Source organism: Homarus americanus, unplaced genomic scaffold, assembly GCF_018991925.1.
Source record: "Homarus americanus isolate GMGI-L3 unplaced genomic scaffold, GMGI_Hamer_2.0 scaffold34360, whole genome shotgun sequence".
Lineage (NCBI taxonomy): Eukaryota > Metazoa > Arthropoda > Malacostraca > Decapoda > Nephropidae > Homarus > Homarus americanus.
This window is the reverse complement of record NW_024739403.1, coordinates 6305054-6325548: the sequence shown is the minus strand read 5'-3', so window position 1 is coordinate 6325548 and position 20495 is coordinate 6305054. Positions and strand designations below refer to the sequence as shown.

The window sequence follows — 20495 nt, the reverse complement described above, 5'->3', positions numbered from 1 at the left end:
GATTATAACAACCAAGTCCATGATTATAACAACCACGATCATGATTATAACAACCACGACCATAATTATAACAACCACGACCATGATTATAACAACCACAACCATGATTATAACAACCACGACCATGATTATACCAACCACGACCATGATTATAACAACCACGACCATGATTATAACAACCTCGGTAAACTGTACCACCGGACTCGCCACCGGGCACGAAGGGCCCACCATCACTTGTGTTCCTCTACAGTTTAACGGGAGGTAACATTACCTAACCCACTCAAAATACCCTGCCCTATCCGTTTGTGTGTATTTACAGTAGGTCCTGGGGTCTTGAAATGAAGATGTGTCTCTGTGGATCTGTCTGTCTCAATATCTATCTATCTATCTATTTGAATAATACAAAAAATATCTTCTCTTGCTATAACTCTTATAATGTTTAATTTTTTAAACCTAAAAAAAATTATTTGTCTTAAATTTCACTTTTTTTCAATTAATAAAGAAGGAAGAAAAATAAAACTAGAGTAAATTCATATTTTTTTTATTCAGTGTATTTTATAGTGCTATGTTTATTTAATTCACTTTGCTTAAGTTGGGATTGACATGGCCTTCAGGGTTTGGGAGATGGAGTGCATTGTGGGTCTGTCAATGGCATTTTGCTGGAGGGCAGCCTTCACCACCTGCAGAAGGCCGCTGGGGCGGTTTGTCATTTTGGCTCCAATCTCCGCGAGCATCACTCCTACGCTGTAGACGTCAGCCGACAAAGTGCTCTCTCCTCCGGCCAGCACTGAGGGATCCATCCAGTCCAATACCTCTGGGTCGTTGTCAACCAGGACCTGATCCAGGTGCTGGTTCACACCGTTGAGGCACCCCATGCCAAAGTCAATCACATGGACCTCAGGAAATCCATTTTCGAACGATACTATGATGTTGTCAGACTTAAGGTCGTTGTGGACAACACCCCGTTCAGCGACTTCACACATCTTCTCTACGATGCCAACACTAATGCGGAAAAGATCCTCATCCTTGAGCCTCTGCTCGCAAAGAAGATCCCACAAGTTGGCATCGCCGCAGAAGGATGCCACAAAGGCAATAGGCTTAACGTCTTCCGTGCGGCGATCCAGCCTGAAGGAAAACTTGGTCTTGGCGAGGATTACAGGGGAGCCGCCAGCACCGGCCAAATGCAGGAGTTGGTCGACCTCTTGTCTGAAGGACTCCAAGCTGCCTTCTGGCTTAAGTACCTTCAGGACAGCAACTTTCCCATTATATTGAATTTTGTAAACGGTTCCATGGGTACCCTCGCCGATCTGTACGGTTGTCTCATCGTAAAGGATATTTTCAAAGGCGAAAGTGGTAAGGTTGTCCACGCCACCTCGGTGACCCCACCAGCGGAGAATTCTTTCGAAGAACATTTTGAATTGAGCATTACTGTGACGGGTCTAAGGTCATCAACTTGAAATTTGGCCTTGAAGAGTAAAAATAATAATAATGAGGTTGGAATATTGGAGGAAAAGGTGGTGGAGGATGTTCACTGCACTAGAGTGACTACACTATATTATTACTACATGCAGTGCAACACCAGTAATACATGCTGACCACAACACTAGTACTACATGCTCACCACAACACTAGTACTACATGCTCACCACAACACTAGTACTACATGCTCACCACAACACTAGTACTACATGCTCACCACAACACTAGTACTACATGCTCACCACAACACTAGTACTACATGCTCACCACAACACTAGTACTACATGCTCACCACAACACTAGTACTACATGCTCACTACAACACTAGTACTACATGTTCACTACATCACTAGTACTACATGTTCACTACAACACTAGTACTACATGCTTACTGCAACACCAGTACTACATGTTCACTACAACACTAGTACTACATGTTCACTACATCACTAGTACTACATGTTCACCACAACACTAGTACTACATGTTCACTGGCACTAATTGCTACCACTCACACCCTAGTACTATGCTCACCACAACACTAGTACTACATGCTCACCACAACACTAGTACTACATGCTCCCCCACCCACAACACTAGTACACATGTCACCACAACACTAGTACTACATGTTCTACACCTAGTATACATGTTCACTACATCACAGTACTACATGCTGACCACAACACTAGTACTACATGCTCACCCACAACACTAGTACTACATGTCACTACAACACTAGTACTACATACCACACACACTAGTACTACATGCTACATGTGCTCACTACATCACTAGTACTACATGTTCACCACAACACTAGTACTACATGCTCACTACAACACTAGTACTACATGCTCACCACAACACTAGTACTACATGCTCACACAACACTAGTACTACATGTTCACTACAACACTAGTACTACATGTTCACTACAACACTAGTACTACATGTTCACCACAACACTAGTACTACATGTTCACCACAACACTAGTACTACATGTTCACCACAACACTAGTACTACATGTTCACCACAACACTAGTACTACATGTTCACCACAACACTAGTACTACATGTTCACTACAACACTAGTACTACATGTTCACTACAACACTAGTACTACATGTTCACCACAACACTAGTACTACATGTTCACCACAACACTAGTACTACATGTTCACCACAACACTAGTACTACATGTTCACCACAACACTAGTACTACATGTTCACTACAACACTAGTACTACATGTTCACTACAACACTAGTACTACATGTTCACTACAACACTAGTACTACATGTTCACTACAACACTAGTACTACATGTTCACTACAAAACTAGTACTACATGTTCACTACAACACTAGTACTACATGCTTACTGCAACACTAGTACTACATGTTCACCACAACATGGAGACTTGTCTGTACTATATAGCAATCACCACCACTACCACCATCATCCACTAAAGGAGTAAGATGAACTGCTGAGGTCCGCTCTTGATATATCTTGATGTTAGAATCTCTCTCTCTCTCTCTCTCTCTCTCTCTCTCTCTCTCTCTCTCTCTCTCTCTCTCTCTCTCTCTTTTATTTTATGAAAAATATGAGCTATAATCTTGGAGAACGTTTGTGAGTCACTCTTATGAACGCTTGTGACCTGGATTTAATTTAACAGGTGAAAGAGAGAGAGAGAGGTCTGGATATAATTTAACATGAAAGAGACCATGGGAAAGAGAGATGAGTTTGCACAATTTCTCCCATTCTTTATCATCAAATGGCTTGTTTACATCTGCTGCGTCCGTAAGTCTCTCTTCCACGATGATGATTATGGTGATGATGATTATGATTAGTGTGATGATGATGATTATGATGAATGATTGATTGAAAGAAATAAAACATGAAGGATATAGCATGTAAAGAGAGTAGAAATTAAGAGAAAGAACAAGACGAAAGGAAGAAAAAGGCACACACACACACACACACACACACACACACACACACACACACACATCTTTAAGTGAGTAACATCAGCTCAGGAACCCTCGATTTGGACATGTATTTAAAGCAGAAATATCAAACCATTATAAATCATCTTCATAATTCTGATATAAAATTGGATGATCTGGATTTAAAAGACAAATTATCAGAGCACGCGAACTTGGATTGAAAAGTCAGGTATATCAGATCACAAACAAACTTTTCTTTTTGCAAGTTAGATGTCAGGTCAGACTCTTTGGACTACCCGGGTTTCTAGTGATGATGTCCAACTAGTAACAACAACACTAACATTAAATAATAAGATAATAACATAAACAACAATAATAACAAAACATCATCATCATCATCATCATCATTATCATCATCATCATCAACAACACCAACAACAACACGGCTGGTGGTACACGACGTTCACCCGGGCAGTGACTGGAAATACGTGTCAGATTTTTCGGTGGAAATGCATGATTCATTTAACGGAGAATCTGGGGCGACGTCTGGAGCTGATGGAAGTTATATGTATGAGGCAGAATACACCAAGAAGGAGTTGGTTGTGTGGGAGAACAATAACCCTGTTGAGAGCCATCACTAGTGCCTTAGGAAAATTACTGAGTGTTATGTGAGAGGAATTCTGGGGTCATTTTTATGAATTAAGAAAAGTGGATGTATATGAGTTTATACCTTCAGTGTTAGAAAGTGATATTTACTGCATTATAAACACCAATTTGGGTTAAGGTCAAGGTCACTCTGGGCTAGATTTAGTGCTCCGGGATTTTCTTTGGGGAATATTTAGGAGTTTCTGAGGCTAAGACCCAAATTTTGTTGAGGGTTAACTTAAAATTTCAGGTAAAAATATTTGTTTTGGCTTCAAAAGATCATCTTGTGTGCCATTAATTGCTCAAGAGGAGGCATTGGAAAGGTAAAATTTCTGATCAATAGTCAAACTTGTCAGAGTCTGTCTAGACTACTCCAACATCTTATCATTACATAATAGAAACAATTTTGGTTAGGTACTTGGTCTTAACCTAACCAAACCTTATCTAACCAAACGAAACCTAACCTAACCCCACCCTACCCTACCCTGACGGCTTCCTACCTCTCATTCTCAAAATACATTCGCCTGTACTTTTTTCTGTCCTCTCTCTATTTTTTGTATTTTTATTTTATTTTTTTTTTACACTATCAGATCAAAGCACAGTGGAGAACATAAGAATAATTAGATCAGTCTACCTTACGTATTAAAACCCTTAGATATCAGATAATTAATTTTATACTGGGGATCATCTTTAACTACCTCTGGTGGCTATTAAGGAAAAAAAAACTCAGGATTTAAGTTAGTTTTCAAAAATCTAAATAAACTACCAGATTAGTTTTCCCCCGTCTATAAAACCCGGATAAGAGATAAAATTAGAACTCTTTTTTAAAAACCCGGATTTATGATCAATAAGGCTAAGATAATATTAAGTTTGGGAATGTCTCAATATTTCTCCTATGTATCATAAGGTAAACGTAACTCCGCCTTGATGACATAGAGAGTCACATGCGTCCCTAAAACTTTACTGTAAGAATCTTTTTTTTTTTTTTTTTTTTTCAACGACAGAGTCTCCTTCATTTGCATTTATTTCTCGGTCGGGTTTGTAGTGATGGAAAGTGTAAGAATATGAAAGGTGTGGGTGTGTTTGTGTGTGTGAGAGTGTGTAAGTGTGATGGTGAGAGTGTGTGTAAGAGAGAGAGTGTGTGTATGTGTGATAATGTGATTTGGGGGAGAGTGGGTGTGAAAGTGGGATAGAAAGAGAAAAGGGGAGAGACAGAGTGCGTGTGTAAGAAAGTGAGTGTGACAGTGTGAGAAAATGAGAGCGTTTGAGTGTGATATCGTGTGAGTGTGAAAGACAGAGTGAGAAAGTTTACAAGTGTGATGAATGATATAATATGCAGTTGTGGTAGTGTGTGTGTGTGAGTGTGAGAGAGTATGAGGAAATAAAAGTGCGTGGGAGTGATAGTGTGAAAGAGTGATAGTGGTTTGATGGTTAGATTAGGTTAGGTTAGGTTAGGTTAGGTTAGGTTGAGGTGAGGGGAGTGTGAGAGTTTGAGTTTGAATTATAGGAATATGATTGTGAGAAGATACAGGGAATACACTCTCTCTCTCTCTCTCTCTCTCTCTCTCTCTCTCTCTCTCTCTCTCTCTCTCTCTCTCTCTCTCTCTCTCTCTCTCTCTCTCTCTCTCACCACCACCTGCAGGCCTCCTTGTCAATATTCACTATCACTGGGAGATCCTTGACGTGTCGAAGCTCAACACAAATACCGGATATGTGGAGGAGGTCGCCACGGTTCACTGGGTAGAGCACTCGACTCTTGTCCTGCATTCCTGGGTTCGAATTTGGTCGACGTTGAGTGATATAGAGCTTCTGTGTAGCGATATAGGGCTTCTGTGTAGTATCAGTTGCTACATACATACACGAGGGTTTGAATATATGAAGTATGGGTCGCCATTGCAGTTGATTTAATTATTATTTTTTATGGCATGTCATTTAATTATTGGTGAAGAAGGACCTCGATAATTTCTATATTGACTCTTTACATCACATATTTATTTATTTATTTATTTAATTATTTACACACCTTTGTTTGGTTTGAGAATAATATAAGGGTTGTCCTCGTAAAGTTGTGATGATTGTCTCTGAACTGAGAGTAGATATTGCCGTCTCTCACGACCTCCTGCTTAATACAGTGATCGGAATCTAGAGCCGATAAACACACACTCATTCACGTGATCACTCATACAGTATTCTTCCCTATAATGCACTGAACGTCATTACATATTACCATTTATACACATTATTGCCTCCTGGATGTCCAACCTATACTCTACCGTATCGTTAATCACATCCCTCCCTCCCTCCCTCCCTTCCTCTCTTCGTCTTCTTCTCTTCTTCTTTTTAGCCACTTTTCCACAGGGCAGACTTTGATCATTTCTCTGCCCGACACTTCCACATCATCTTTGCTTCACTTTTTATATTCTACATCTTGTTAACCTCACATGTTACTCCCAAAGACGTCATTTCTCTCACTTCTAATTTCCTCTTTTCCCTGTTCAACAATTCTCCGGTACAACCCTAATTATTTTTCTCTTTTTATATATTTTTTCTATCTGTATATTTCTTTTTGATCTTATCGTTTTTTTTCCTTTTTCTTTTCTATATTTCGATGTATCTGTCATAGCCCCGTTCGCCGACACATCTACTCCCAGATATTAGAAATACTACACATACTCCATTTCATCTCCAGACAGGCGAACAGATATTGCTCCCTGTCTCCCGTCTATGGTCTCTTATCATCACTTCATTTATGTTCGTATTCTCTATCGACAGTCTCTCGGATATATTTCTGTAGGTGTGTGTCTTTGTTTTACTAATATGTGTCGCCTACTAGCTAGCACACGTAAACTGTGTGTGTGTGTGTGGGTGTGTGTGTGTGGGTTTGGGTGTGGGTGTGTGTGTGTGGGTGTGGGTGTGTGTATCAAATCTATAGCCCTGAAGTATATTCTTAATACACTTTTGGGTGGTGGATAGTATTCTTAGTGCAATTTGGGGGTACAATTCACGAATGAGTTTCTAGAGTTTATTTCTAAGGGAGAAACTAAGGTGTCCTGTGTATGGAACGTGGAAGCGGAAAATATATCCTCTGAGCGGATGTCTGTTGCATGTTGCTTCAGGCAGGAGATTATGTTAAGAGTTTTACCAATATGAGTATCGGTAAAGATCTTGGGAAAACCATTATCAGAGAATTATTCCTTGATATATATATATATAAGCTCAATATCAAGTTGGAAGTAGTTGGAACATATATTAAAAGTTAGTTCGTACCCTGACCCACGAGGGATTTTAATATATGTTGCGAGGCATAACCAGCACTAATAAACAACTTAACGCTCCTGATGTTTGTGGCTTACCTTGGTATTCTCCTTCAATATACAGTATATATAATTTTCTTTAACTTGAGAAAAACAAATAGATAAGTGGAAAACAATCAGACGAAGAACAAACCATTACTTGGAATATCACCACTGCACTATTAATATGACCATCTAGATAATGATATAGAATCTACTGGGTATTCCTGACTCCATCATACACACAAGGTTAAATAGACTCTGGAATACCGTCAGATGCACCAAGGCGAGTCTCTTTTATCTTGCCTCGCCTCCCAGCACCTGATCACTGGCTGCATGTAAAGTAGCTCCCTCGGTACACCGCCACATGAGGTAAGAGAGATATAACTAATACCTGGCTCCAAGCTGGACGCTCATATTTATGGTAAAATAATAAGTTGTTTTATATTATGTTACATTAGGTTAGGTTAGGTTAGGCTGTATTATATTACGTTAGTTTAGATAAAGTTAGGTTAGATTAGGTCAGTGTCAGTGTCGTTGTTCGAATGTTCTATAAATTTGGATTAAATTTTGAAGAAAAAATGACGCACAGTTTGGAATTTTAATAGCTTGCAAAACACACACACACACACACACACACACACACACACACACACACACACACACACACACATGAAGGAGTGTCGCTCCCAACCCTCCTGGATTGTCTGTGTTTCTTCTTCTTCTTTCTTCCATCCACACCCTGCTTCTGCTCCTCTTCCTCCTTTTTCCTCCACATTATGCTTCCCCTTCTCTTCTTTCTCATCTTCATCCTCCTCCTTTTCTTAATCCTCCACATTTTCCCTCCCCGTCCCCTTTCTATCTCTTCCTCCTTTTCTTTCCCCTCCTATTTTCTTTTTCTCCTCTTCCTTATCCTTCCTTCCCCTCTCCTCCTCCTCCTCCTCCTCAATATTATTCAAACAACAGCTGCTGTAAGACGGAAACACAGTCCAATACCACCAATCGTTGAGGATTGGAAGGGGGAACACCGAGCGAAGGTGATTGCTCGTGCTGTCTAAAATACTATCGCCTCACGTACCTTTCATAAACGTGTCTCTGCAGTGTAAAGGGAACGCCAGTCGCAGGTGATTGCTAGTGCTGGTGGCGTTTTTTTTTTTCTTCTGGGATCTGAGCCACAGGAGGAAGTCATTATAAGTCCATTATTGTCTGACAAAAACTTCCAGGAATAAGAGGAAGACTCTCTCTCTCTCTCTCTCTCTCTCTCTCTCTCTCTCTCTCTCTCTCTCTCTCTCTCTCTCTCTCTCTCTCTCTCTCTCTCTCTCTCTCTCACCTAACAGTGCTCCACTATACTACCCAAACTTGTCATTTACCACATCACTGTACAACTACCACCATACAACAACCAATAATACACCATATTACCTCCATGGCTGTCTGGTGTTGCTGTAGAGATACAATATGGTACCTCTACAACACCATCAGACAGCCATCATCACACCACACCACACCACACCACACCACCCCCACACTACGCCTCAGCACCCCACAATACGTCACAACACCCCCTCACTACGCCACAACACCCCCTCACTACACCTCAGCACCCCCCATACTGCGCCACAACACCCCCTCACTACGCCACAACACCCCCTGCACCACTACGCCTCACCACCCCACTACGCCTCAGCACCCCCCTCACTGCCACCCCCTCACTACACCTCCACCCCCCCCCATACTGCGCCACAACACCCCTCACTACGCCACAACACCATACCATTACCATCACCGCCATACAAGTTAGCCGCAACAGTGAGCCGCACAGGCTGTTGTCACCCTCGTCAAAGACTTCAATCTAACTTTATGTGTCGTACGCTGAATCGACGACACCCCCCCTCCTTCCCTCCAGGACGCCCTCGCTGACGCACACCACCAACACACTTCATTGAGGTCCATCGACAAAATCCCACGAGAAAAAATCCCGCTGGACAAAATTTCACTGGTAGCGCTGGACAAAATACGGTTGGACAAAATACCACTGAATAGAATTCCACTGGATAAAATTTCACTGGATAGAATACCACTGAACAAAATACAGATGGGTAGAATTTAATTGAAAAAAAATCCCAAAAATATAACCTTAAAAAATCCCATTGAAAAAGTCTAACACGAAGAAAAAAATCCCAGTAAACGAAATCCCACCCGATAAAATCCCAGAAAACACAACAGCAATAGACCTAAAGGAAAAAATACAATCGGAAATAAATCCCAACTTTACGAGATAATCCAGAGAACAAAATTCCATTAGAGATTACTGTAATGCAGGGACGCGTGCCTCTACTATTTTTTTTATTATATCTTTATCATCCATGCTTAATCCCGTCTTTATCATCATCCATGCTTAATCCCGTCTTTATCATCATCCATGCTTAATCCCGTCTTTATCATCATCCATGCTTAATCCCGTCTTTATCATCACCCATGCTTAATCCCGTCTTTATCATCATCCATGCTTAATCCCATCTTTATCATCATCCATGCTTAATCCCGTCTTTATCATCACCCATGCTTAATCCCGTCTTTATCATCATCCATGCTTAATCCCGTCTTTATCATAATCCATGCTTAATCCCGTCTTTATCATCATCCAATCCGTCTTTATCATCATCCATGCTTAATCCCGTCTTTATCATCATCCATGCTTAATCCCGTCTTTATCATCATCCATGCTTTATCATCATCCCTTACTCCCGTCTTTATCATCATCCATGCTTAATCCGTCTGTATCATCATCCATGCTTACTCCCGTCTTTATCATCATCCATGCTTAATCCCGTCTTTATCATCATCATGCTTACTCCCGTCTTTATCATCATCCATGCTTAATCCCATCTTTATCATCATCCATGCTTAATCCCGTCTTTATCATCATCCATGCTTAATAATCCCGTCTTTATCATCATCCATGCTTAATCCCGTCTTTATCATCATCCATGCTTAATCCCGTCTTTATCATCATCCATGCTTACTCCCGTCTTTATCATCATCCATGCTTACTCCCGTCTTTATCATCATCCATGCTTAATCCCGTCTTTATCATCATCCATGCTTACTCCCGTCTTTATCATCATCCATGCTTACTCCCGTCTTTATCACCAACCATGCTTCTTCCCGTCTTTATCATCATCCATGCTTCATCCCGTCTTTATCACCAACCATGCTTCTTCCCGTTCTTATCATCATCATCTATGGTTCTCTTCTCTCTTTATTGTTTCTTTGTTACTTCCTTTGGTCCTCACTTCAGAAAATTATCAAAACTATAGCCAAGAATTTAAGCTAAGTCTATTTTGTTCTTAGGCCACGTTTGTATGTATATCTGTATGTATGTATGTATGTATGTATGTATGTATGTATGTATGTATGTATGTATGTATGTATGTATGTATGTATGTATGTATGTATGTATGTGATTAGGTCCACAGGAGGCTTAAAGATCACGGTAGAATAATATACATGTGCATAAACTAACCGAGAGAGAGAGAGAGAGAGAGAGAGAGTATATATATCTTGGCTATATTGGTTATATTCCAAGTCACTCATAGCCAAATGCTCGGGGTCTCTACTCTAACAGCTGTCTATTTTGTCTCCAATTAGTAGGACACCACGCACCAATTGTTTCACAGAGCAGTTTAGAAGAGAAAGAAGGAAAGAAAGAAGAAAAAAACGGGTCGCTTGTGAAGGAAGGAAAGAGGATAAAGTTCGTTAACGTGGGAAAGAATGAAAAAATACCAAGTCATTAGTGAGGAAAAGAAAGAAGAAATAATATATATTTATTGTGGAAAAGAAGAATTGTAATGGTTGTCATTGAGGAAAAGAAAGAAGAAAATAGTCGTTGTTTGTGAAGGAAAGAAAGAAGTAATGAGGAAAATAGTGGATGTTACTGTTATTAATAAATGAATGAATACTTAGGAAAATATTGCTGTAGAGAGAGAAAGAAAGAAGTAGATATCTGTCCACCAGCGACAAATAAAGAAAATAAAAAAAATAAAACAAATAAATAAATGAAAAGAACGAATAAAAGGAAGAAAAAATGAACGAAATAAAGAAAGAATGAAAACATATTAATCCTCTAGAAAGAAAGAAAAAAATGAGGTGTCTCCACTGAATGAAATAAAGAACAGTGAGAAAAGAAAGAAAAAAGACATCACGCAGGAAAATTGAAAAAAAAATGAATAAAAAAGTAAGGAAAACAGGAAAAAAATGATCATTAGGGTAGGGAGTGTTTTCATTATTTGCATATTTGTACTGTAACCGAAAGTATTATACATATATTCTTGTGTATGTCTATGTACGTATTGTACATGTATTCTTGTGTCTGTCTATGTACGTATTATCCATGTACCCTTCTGTATGTCTATTTACGAATTATCCATGTATTCTCATATGTGTATGTATATATGTATGTATACGTCAGCCATACATTCATACTTAGGTGTCGCCCTCGGTAACCCAACAGTGGCCCTCAGTTAACCCCACAGTGGCCCTCAGTAAACCCACAGTAACCCTCAGTTAAATCCATAACGGCCCTCGGTAACCCCACAACGGCCCTCAGTTAACCCACACAGTGGCCCTCAGTTAAATCCATAGCGGCCCTCGGTAACCCCACAAAGGCCCTCTGTAACCCCACAGTGGCCCCTAACCCCACAGTGGCCCTCAGTTAACCCACACAGTGGCCCTCAGTTAAAGTTAAATCCATAACGGCCCTCGGTAACCCCACAACGGCCCTCAGTTAACCCACACAGTGGCCCTCAGTTAAATCCATAACGGTCCTTGGTAGCCCCACAACGGCCCTCTGTAACCCCACAGTGGCCCCTAACCCCACAGTGGCCCTCAGTAACCCCACAGTGGCCCTTAACCCCACAGTGGCCCTCAGTAACCCCACAGTGGCCCTTAATCCCACAGTGGCCCTCTTTAACCCCTTGGCGTTAACTTCACGTTATGTATCCGGTTACAGAAGGAGGAGTGAGTGACCTGGTTGATTACAGCCCAACAGGTGTGTCTCGTTACAGCTGCGACCATACACGCTATTATAATTTTCTAATATAGTTTAATAACAAATTACACATTTCCTTATCAATAAAATACATGTTACGTATACTGAGTGTTTTTATTCACAAGTTAATTTACTAAGTGTATGAATTAATGAGATGTAATACAAACCAATTATATTTTAATGCATGTGTTTGAGTTTTTATCAAGGAACTTATACGTTAGAAATACATAATATACCTATGTATACTTTACGGGAAAATATTATTCAACATTCATTTTATGTTAAATTTGGTTAATATTTTCACATCACTCGGTAATATCACTTCAAAGGTTTAAGTATACTCTTCTAAAACCTGTATGGTGATTAATTAACATATTACATCACTTGTTATCTACATCCACGCCACCTGGGAGATTAATTATACACCAGTGTTCTCTCTCTCTCTCTCTCTCTCTCTCTCTCTCTCTCTCTCTCTCTCTCTCTCTCTCTCTCTCTCTCTCTCTCTCTCTCTCTCTCTCTCTCTCTCTCTCTCTCTCTCTCTCCTCCCTTCGTTATTGAGGGAACACAACATGGCCGGTTCCACCCTCATACTCCCCTTGTGATCTTCAAAAGGCTGCGACATTGTTACGTAGAATTTCATTTCACATTTTTTTTTTCAGTATTACACTTTGTTTCCTACGTCACACATGGCTAGAGAATCAAACAGTTTCACACAGTTTCAATAATTCACATAAATTCATTGTCTCTATGTATTCAATATCGTAACATTGTAAACAAGTCTATATCTATAAGAAATGTTCTAAGCTTTCAAGAACTCTCTATTTACATTTTATCTCATTATTTATACAGTCAATATTAATCACTTAACATAAATTAATATAAAATGCATTCAATTACGTTATTATGCATGTTACCTGTTGCTTACTCTCAAGAAAGGTATTCATAATTAAATATATAAAAACTACTTGAAGCTTTTAAAGGTGAACTCGTCAAGGTATAAAGAATCATTTTGAGTAATTTCTCCACTGAAGCCTTAATAATATAATTAAAATAAGATTGAAAGTAATGAAGAAAAAATTATTCTAGTAGAATATAAGTTTTCCAAAGGATATTTTACACACACACACACACACACACACACACACACACACACACACACACACACACACACACACACATAGAGTTCATTTGTTTTAATCGAATATGCAGTATGTCAGAATTATTATTATTATTATTATTATTATTATTATTATTATTATTATTATTATTATTATTATTATTATTATTATTATTATTATTATTATTATTATTATTATTATCTTTATTATCATTATCTTTATTATTATTTGTAACGGCAGTAGTAGAAGTAGAACGACAGACAATAGTTGTATTGAGAGACTGAACTCGTGGAAAAGTCTAGGGTTACCACAATCCACGTTTCACTACTCTGATCTTTATTCTACTACACTCCGCTAAACACAAACTGAGCTCAGGTAACCATAGGCCGCGGTGAACATGTTTTCAGTATTTACCTAACATAACAACCAAAATTATCCTAACGTATCCTACCTAAAGTAACCTAACCTCACCTACCTTCACCTGATCTAACTAAATTTAACAGAATATCATCCTACCTAAATTTAAATGATCACCTAACTTATTTAATATAATATCACCGTATCAAACTTAACCTAACTTAACCAAACTTTACCTACCCTAACCTAACCGAATTTACTCTAGCGGCGTGTGAAATTAGCGCATTCCCTCTCATCAAAATATTTTTTATGTTATCGCCAATTTGTCATCAGAATTGTTCATCCATCAAAATCATACGTAATAATAAAATATATATCTAAACGGGGTTGTGTAAATTCAAATAAATATAAAAGTAAACATTGATAAAACAAACACAGTGTGAAATCAGGGACAACGGTGTGTTCCAGATTCCTGTGTTTGATGCAAGTGTATAAAATTGGCCACCTCTTACACTCAACTCTCTAATCATTTAGGTTAGCACTTGGGAAATATGTATTCAATAACAAAGATATGAAAACACCTATGCATTTTTTTTTTTTTGCATGTAATTCATTGTGAGTCCTTTTGTTGTTGATTGGTTGACTGGTTCATTTAATGTATACAGCAGTCACCTCCAGGCTCTACATTTAGGGCACGACACCCAACAACACCCTTTCATCACCTAATACATAAAACAACGGGTTACAACCACGCACAGTAGAGACCAAAACGTCCTCCCCAGAACCCAAAAGAAAAAGAAATATTCCGGTACACACTCGGTCGATTGACTTCATACATATGGAGACATACAGACAGGCACATATACCTACACACACACACACACACACACACACACACACACACACACACACACACACACACACACACACAATCATGACTACGCCCCCACTTACATATACACACAGTAATGGACAGTGACTTGACACAGGGTATATTCTGGTTTATGTAACTTAGTAACTATAATCATCGTCAGAAATGTTGATGTTGCTAAGTGGAGATAATGTATACTAGGAATATCTTTACGACACATATGAGTAGTGTATTTATTCATGGAAAAGTCACATCATAGTCACTTTTAGTGTTTGATGTAACCTCAACTGCTCATGTAGTTGCATTCATCCTCCCTGCATGACGCGACGGCCACAAGACACCGTGTAATGAACTTTATAAAGTAAATCCAAACGAGGAAAGTAACTGATCACAATATTCTAAAGACATTCTTATGCCACTGTGTCGTTTATCGATCTTACTTACCTTGATTAAATAGGTTTAATTAATACATTTAATTTTGTCAAACGCAAAATCACGTTGTACAATATAAAGATTCAAGGATGGCCGGCCCTAGGGCCACCAAGGCGTGAATTTGTTTAAGGTGTAGAAGCTGTCGCCAACACAACAACCACACCATAAGTTAACGAGTTGCATGTCCCAGTGTCAAGGCATAGTCCGAGAAGACTTCACTGGCTAACTAACCATTAGCCCGGAACATGATCCGCAAATTGATTAACATTCAGGTTCCCAATTATTGCTGGGTAGACAGAGGCATATGGCGTAAAGAAACTTGTCCACAGTTTCACCCTCCCCGGGGATCGAACCTGGATCCGCTCGCTTGCGAGGCGAGCATGCTGACCATTACACCACAGGTCGCCACTACAGTAATAATAATTAACGTGTCATTATCATCATTAATATATCATCCCATATTGGGATTTAAAGATATATAACTATCGTATGTAATGGCCAGACAGAAGTCGACAGGTGATGGATTGATGGTTTAACTGCATGATCCACATTTTCTGATATTTTTATTTGGTAGGTGTTCATTGTGAGAGTTATAGATAGTACCAGTAAAACAGACTTAATTATCTAGCTATAAAATACATAAGTAACGAACTAGTTTGACTGGCTCGTATATTTCGGTGAAATATTTTACTAAGAGCCAATATAAATGCAACTGAACAACAGAATAATTTCACCGGCGAGTCCGTGGTTGTTTGTGCGTGACTCTTGCCCCTGCTGACGCCTTAACTGTGTTGACATACTGCCAGACCTGAAATTGTAGTGCATAACCAATAACGCACTACAACACACATTCTTTCACCAAAGATTCAGTGACGACACTACCATTGACATTTTTACAGGGTGTCCACATTATCTCACGACTGGCTAACACACACATACACTTTCCAAAGGTCTCCAGTAATGGTGAGTCAGTCAGTGTACCATCGGCATCATCAACAGCCGGGACCAACATTAAGCTCTAGTGCTCAACTTGAACCATTAGTAGTAATGACTCACAGTTGTTTAATGTCTCCTAAGTGATCCACAGTAACACCTCACGTTATTACCCGGGGCACGATACAAATAAGCATAATTCCCTTAGCCCTTTGAGGATGTTGATTTTAACCCTTTGAGGGTGGTAATTTTAACCCTTTGAGGATGTTAACTCAACCCTGTGAGGACGATGGCTCAACCGTTTGAAGTCAATGATTTCAACCTTATAAATACGATGATTCAACCCTTTAAAAAAGACAATTTTAAATATTTTTCAAAACAATAATTTAACCTTTTCCTCCTCGAAGGTTTAATGACTCTTGCTCTCTCGTTCATCCCGATATGGCTCAAATCCACACTTTACATCATTTAGACAACCCGCCTATCCTGACCCGACCGGTGATGATCTCGAGTGAGGGATGTATTTATCTTTCTTTAATCAAGTGCGGTTTACGGTATACGATGTCCAGTTCTTGATCACAGATGTTTATTCATAGTCAACATGAAAGGTGGTGTGTATGGTGGTGGAGAGGAGGGGTACGGGTAAGGAGGGATAGTTGGTGGTAGGAGTAGGGGTAAGGGGGAGGGAGGAGGTGGAAAGGTGAGGTAAGGGGGAAGGGATAAAGGGAGAGATTTAGGGATTGAGTGTAAGGGGGAGGATTGCGTTAAGGGGAAAGGAGTTGATATACATTATATTCGGTGGGAGTTCAAAGGGTCTCTAATTCCTTTACTAATTCAACCATTACTATTGGATTCCTTACACCAGGTTGGTCAGTTTGGGTTAGGTTAAGGTCTATTAGTACTGGGACCCATTTGACCTGTAAACATTGTATGTCATCTTGAGAATATGTTTAAGAAAAATCATAATGATGCCTTGAAGGAAAAACTCATTAGTCTCTCATCCACATATTTTTTTATTTTTTTATTTTGTGATCTAATTTCTTTCTTTTCATGTTTCTGTCTTGCACTTGTTTCTTATTATTTTTAACTTTATATCATGAACGTCGTGTAAATAATAATAATAGATAGAAGAAGAGGATAACCGTGCTTAAGCAGTGGAAAAAATATCCTAAATGATAAGAAATAAAAATCATGGCTAAAAATCTTATTCATGAAAACTTTTCCATGAACTGAAGGAGAAAAATGCATAAAAATGCAGACTAAAAAACTAAAATAGTAACAATAATAACTATCACAGTTATGGGAACACATTTGTGAGGCAAAGAAAGGTTAAGAACAAACATGGTAAAGGCTTGAAACTTAAAAACTATGATAACGCTATTGTAAGAAGAGGAGGAGAGTAGAACCATCAAACATATTGTGTGTAGACAAAGGATGAGAAGGTAAACAAAGGCAGACGTACCCTGGGTGTCCCACAAGGAGCCCAGCTTACATCCGGTATTCACGTGGGTGTTTTATTTTATTCAGAGGATGTGTGTCACAACTCCTGAGCTGCAGCTATAAACTCGGCCTCGCCCACCCTGGGAGAAAAAAAACCTCTACCTCAAGGTTTTCACAAGACGTGGGTGGAGAGACATGTGAAAATTTATATACCATTGTGCAGTTGTCTGGTTTGCATATGAACAAAGCTCTATATTCGTATGTATATTTGAATGTCTTATTTTAATTTGGAGAAAGTTATATATATATATATATATATATATATATATATATATATATATATATATATATATATATATATATATATATATATATTTATATTTAAAGAAGCCTTTTCCTGCAACGAGCAAGTTACCATGGGAGGTGCTAATTTCCTGATGCTTAGCATTCAGGTGGTGGTGAGTAACCCCATCCTCTTGGCAGGCTGCCAGTTCACCGAAGAATTCTTCTGTGTAGCGGCAAGCTTACCTCATAGCGAGCTCATTAACAGCTAGATGCTCAAGAGTTAGTGTATATACTGATGCAGTAAAACCTCGATAATTAAGACTTCAATATCTCGGAATTTCGGAAGGCACGAACCCTCTCTCTGCATATTTCAGTGGCATGTTCGGCGTCCTATTTGGTGTTGTACCAGTATATCCTTCCGATAATGGTACAGTTCGTACCTCAGATAGAGATGGTTTGACTTCCCATCGGGGAAATAAGCATGCAAGTGTTGCTGAAAAATGAGTAATCCTTGAGTATTTAGAGCGAAACTAAAGTGATCAAAAGTTACGGCAGGTAAACTTTCTGAAGACACAACCAGAAGTTTTACAGGTGGACAGGGAAGTGATGTTTTTCTGTGAGCCATAATGTATAATGATTAAGTCATTACTCGAGAACGAAAGTGTAAGGTTAATCCCTATGTATATTGTATTGCCTTCAAAATTTCGTTTACATACCCACACGTACAGTATATACACATAATAAATAATGGTTGCCCCTCGTGTAACGAAGATGGCGACCCAAGGGCCACCTAGGCGTGAACTTGTTTCAGGTGTAAAAGGTATCGTTAACACAACAACCACACCCTAAGTTAACGAGCAGTATGACCCAGTGTCAATGAATAGTCCGAGGAGACCGGACAACTCGCCAACTGCACTGGCTAACCATTACCCTGAAACACGATCCGCAAATCGATTAACATCCAGGTCCCCAATTACTGCTGGGATAGACAGAGGCACACACACACACACACACACACACACACACACACACACACACACACACACACACACACAGCCCTGTAAATGTATTGAATATATCATTATGTCTAAATCACATGTAAGTTTGTATATTTTCTGCCACCTGCTGCAACTCTATTAATAAACCGTTTATTATTATTATTATTTTACACACACACACACACACACACACACACATATATATATATATATATATATATATATATATATATATATATATATATATATATATATACACACACACATACATACATGCACACATAGACAGTGACACACACATACAATTACACAGACACACACATATACGCACAAACACTCGTGCATATACACAGACACGCATACACACATGTACAGATAGACAGACATCCAGACAGATTTACACACACGCGCGAGCACAAATTCACGCAATAAGGGGGTGTCACTAGTAAATGATGATTTATTATGGGTATAGTAATGTAATCAAATGGTATAGATGTAAATTCCAAAATTTCAGTTTGTTTTCAATGTCAGTATAAATTACTATTGAAATTAATTAATGAATGTATCTGTGCTGAAACATACGTATATACACAGATTTATACGTGTGTTATGCGTTGCAGTTCATGCAGGGTGTCACTGTGTAAAAATGTTCGTATTTACACTCATATATATATATATATATATATATATATATATATATATATATATATATATATATATATATATATATATATATATATATATATATATATATATATATATATATATATATATATATATATACATACAATAATCCGTGCTGTATCAGAATGGTTTCTTCATTATATATATGCTACCAAGTTACTAATTTTCATAAAAAAATTATTCCCCAAAACCTGTGATGCTTTGCAGGTGCTACAGTTACTTTTCTCCCGGTCAGGTACGACACAATTTAATATTATGAAGCTCCTCGCACCCCTGTGTAGAGTACTGCTCACACGTTATCTGGGGTGGCTCTTCTTCAACCTACCAATTAAGATAGGGTGGTATCGAGAGCTTTCTGCCTCATTGGCTCTCCTACTATTACTGCAGTCATCATTCTTTGCTGAAATATTGCTTCACTCTCTCTCTCATATCGGCAATGTTTCGGTTACTGCTCTCAGCTGTGTGACCACCTGCCAGCTCCTGTGATACTCGACTGATTGCTTCCTCCCCCACAAACACACTGTAGAGTCTGGCAACTATAATTATCTGTTATTATACATACACCTTTCCTCCCACGGCCAAGCTATACAGTATAACTTTCTTCCCTGTACTCCTACAGCTGTCGACTCTGTGGGTGATCTTCACTGTCTCTTACATCACTGTCACCTGTTGCTTTGGACTTGACCTAACCTGACCTACTCTAACCTAACCTAACTTGACCTGATCAACCCTAAGCTGGTGATGATGTCACATCAGTGGGTGGTGACGTCACATCAATGGGTGATGACGTCACATCAGTTGGAGATGACTTCACAACAGCTGGTGATGACGTCTCAGCATTTGGTGGTGGTGTCAAACCAGTTGACGATGACGTCACAGTCGTTGGTGATGATGTCATAGCCGTTATATTGAAAAACAAGGACATTCTTGGAAAACTTTTTAATTTTGTTGAAACTTAT

General features: G+C 39.0%; 1 protein-coding gene across 1 annotated transcript; it reads right to left on the bottom strand.

The window, feature by feature from the left end:
* Positions 1-587: 587 nt before the first annotated feature.
* LOC121874623 (probable serine/threonine-protein kinase DDB_G0267514) lies at positions 588-1412 on the bottom strand. Its single transcript, XM_042378852.1, has one exon. The coding sequence runs from the start codon at positions 1410-1412 to the stop codon at positions 588-590; it is 825 nt and encodes a 274-aa protein (XP_042234786.1).
* Positions 1413-20495: the final 19083 nt, after the last annotated feature.